The sequence below is a fragment of the Nestor notabilis genome, unplaced genomic scaffold (assembly GCF_000696875.1).
Source record: "Nestor notabilis isolate BGI_N333 unplaced genomic scaffold, ASM69687v1 C15126929, whole genome shotgun sequence".
In the NCBI taxonomy this organism is placed as follows: Eukaryota; Metazoa; Chordata; class Aves; order Psittaciformes; family Psittacidae; genus Nestor; species Nestor notabilis.
In genome coordinates, this window is record NW_009951132.1 from 1 (window position 1) to 2,288 (window position 2,288).

A 2,288-nucleotide genomic window follows, 5' to 3' on the forward strand; every position below is an offset into this window, starting at 1 on the left:
CTACGCACACCTGGCAAGTGTGGGCCATCTACATGGTCTTAGCTGTAAAGCTCTCCAGAGAGCAAGAGCTGAAGCAGACTTGTCCTTCCTGCGATACCACTGAGGTTTGCAACTGCTCTTCCATGGGCTTGGATTTGATTCCACCTGGGCTCACAGCCAAAACCACAGTGTTAAACCTGGCCCACAACAGGATAAAGCACATTCGATCCCAGGACCTGTGGCACGCTGTGAACCTGAGAGCCCTGCTGCTGCAGTCCAACAAAATCAACTCGATAGATGAGGACTCATTTTGCTCCCTTGGGAAACTGGAGCTCTTGGACTTGTCGAATAACAGCTTGGCTCACTTGTCCCCCGTGTGGTTTGGGCACCTCTTTTCGCTCCAGCATCTCCACCTTCAAGGCAACTCCTACAGAGACCTGGGTCAAAGCTCCCTATTCTCTACCCTGAGGAACCTGAGCTCTCTCCACCTGGGCAACCCGTGGTTCTCCACAATAAGGCAAGGGAACTTTGAGGGCATTGTGCTTCTTGACAAGCTGTGGATTGACGGTGGCAATCTCAGTCAGTACGAGCCGGGAAGTTTGGAGGTGATTAGGAAGATAAATCACATGATCATGAACATAAGAAGTGTTAACATACTCTCAGCAGTTGTCAGGGACCTTCTTCACTCTGTCACTTGGTTAGAAGCGAGGAAAACAGACCTCAGTGCACCTGCTGAAATGCAGCTATTGAGAGTCATGTCGTCTTCTTTTGCAAAGAAAATTTCTTTTAAACAGACTTTGATAACAGACGCCACTGTGCCTGCGATTGTCAGCATTGTAGCAGACATGCCAAAACTAGAGGAGATCGAGTTGATAGACTGTAGACTCTTGGGAACTGGACGATGGAAAATGCAAATTCATGTAAACCAGTCACAGACTCTTAAAGTTCTGATGATAGAGAAATTATCTATAGAACAATTCTATTTGTTTACGGACCTTCAGGATGTGGAAGGTCTACTAAGTCTTCTCACTAAAATCACAGTTGTAAACACCAAGGTCTTTTTGGTACCATGCAGGCTTTCACAAAATCTTCGATCACTAGAGTATCTTGACCTTAGTTCAAATTTGCTTGGAGACCAGAGTTTGGGGCATTCGGCATGTCAGGGTGGTTGGCCCTCACTGCAAACTCTGAATTTAAGTCAGAACTCACTGAGTGACTTAGAAATGACAGGTAAAAGTTTGTCTCATCTGAGACACCTAATTCTCCTAGACATTAGCCAAAATAACTTTGGTGAGATTCCAGATGTGTGCGAATGGCCAAAGACCCTGAAATACTTAAACCTCTCCAGCACTCAAATTCCTAAGGTAACGACTTGCATTCCCCCAACGCTGGAAGTATTGGATGTTAGCGCTAACAACCTGAAGGAGTTTGGACTGCAACTCCCATTTCTGAAAGAGCTGTACCTCACCAGAAACCAGCTTAAGACCTTGCCTGGCGCGGCACCCATCCCTAACTTAGTGGCCATGTCAGTCAGAAGAAACAAGCTCAACAGTTTCTCGAAGGAAGAGCTCGAGTCCTTCGAGCACATGGAGCTGCTGGATGCTGGCGACAACAACTTCATCTGCTCGTGCGAGTTCCTCTCCTTCATCCACCACCAGGCGGGACTAGAGCAGATGCTGGTGGGGTGGCCGCACAAGTACGTCTGTGACTCTCCCCTGGCAGTGAGAGGGGCTCAGGTTGGAGCCGTGCACCTCTCGCTGATGGAGTGCCACCGGTCCCTCGTGGTGTCGTTGATCTGCACCTTGGTGTTCCTGGTCATCCTCGCCCTCGTGGCCATTGGCTACAAGTACCACGCGGTCTGGTACCTGAGAATGACCTGGGCATGGCTCCGAGCCAAGCGGAAGCCCAAGAGAGCCCCCCCCAAGGACCTTTGCTACGACGCTTTTGTCTCCTACAGCGAGAACGACTCGGACTGGGTGGAAAACATCATGGTGCGGGAGCTGGAGCAGGCCTGCCCCCCCTTTCGGCTCTGCCTCCATAAGCGGGACTTTGTGCCCGGGAAGTGGATTGTGGACAACATCATCGACTCCATAGAGAAGAGCCACAAAACGCTCTTTGTGCTGTCCGAGCACTTTGTGCAGAGCGAGTGGTGCAAATACGAGCTGGACTTCTCCCACTTCCGCCTCTTTGATGAGAACAACGATGCGGCGATTCTCATCCTTCTGGAGCCCATCCAGAGTCAAGCAATTCCCAAGAGGTTCTGCAAGCTGCGGAAGATCATGAACACCAAGACCTACCTGGAGTGGCCT

At 50.1% G+C, this 2,288-nt stretch overlaps 1 protein-coding gene across 1 annotated transcript; it reads left to right on the top strand.

The window, feature by feature from the left end:
* Positions 1–32: 32 nt before the first annotated feature.
* Positions 33–2,282, top strand: TLR2 (toll-like receptor 2; the record flags this gene model as incomplete). Its single annotated transcript, XM_010023031.1, has 2 exons — positions 33–1,547; positions 1,695–2,282. Coding segments are annotated over exons 1-2 (2,103 nt in total), but the record flags the coding sequence as incomplete, so codon positions are not given.
* Positions 2,283–2,288: the final 6 nt, after the last annotated feature.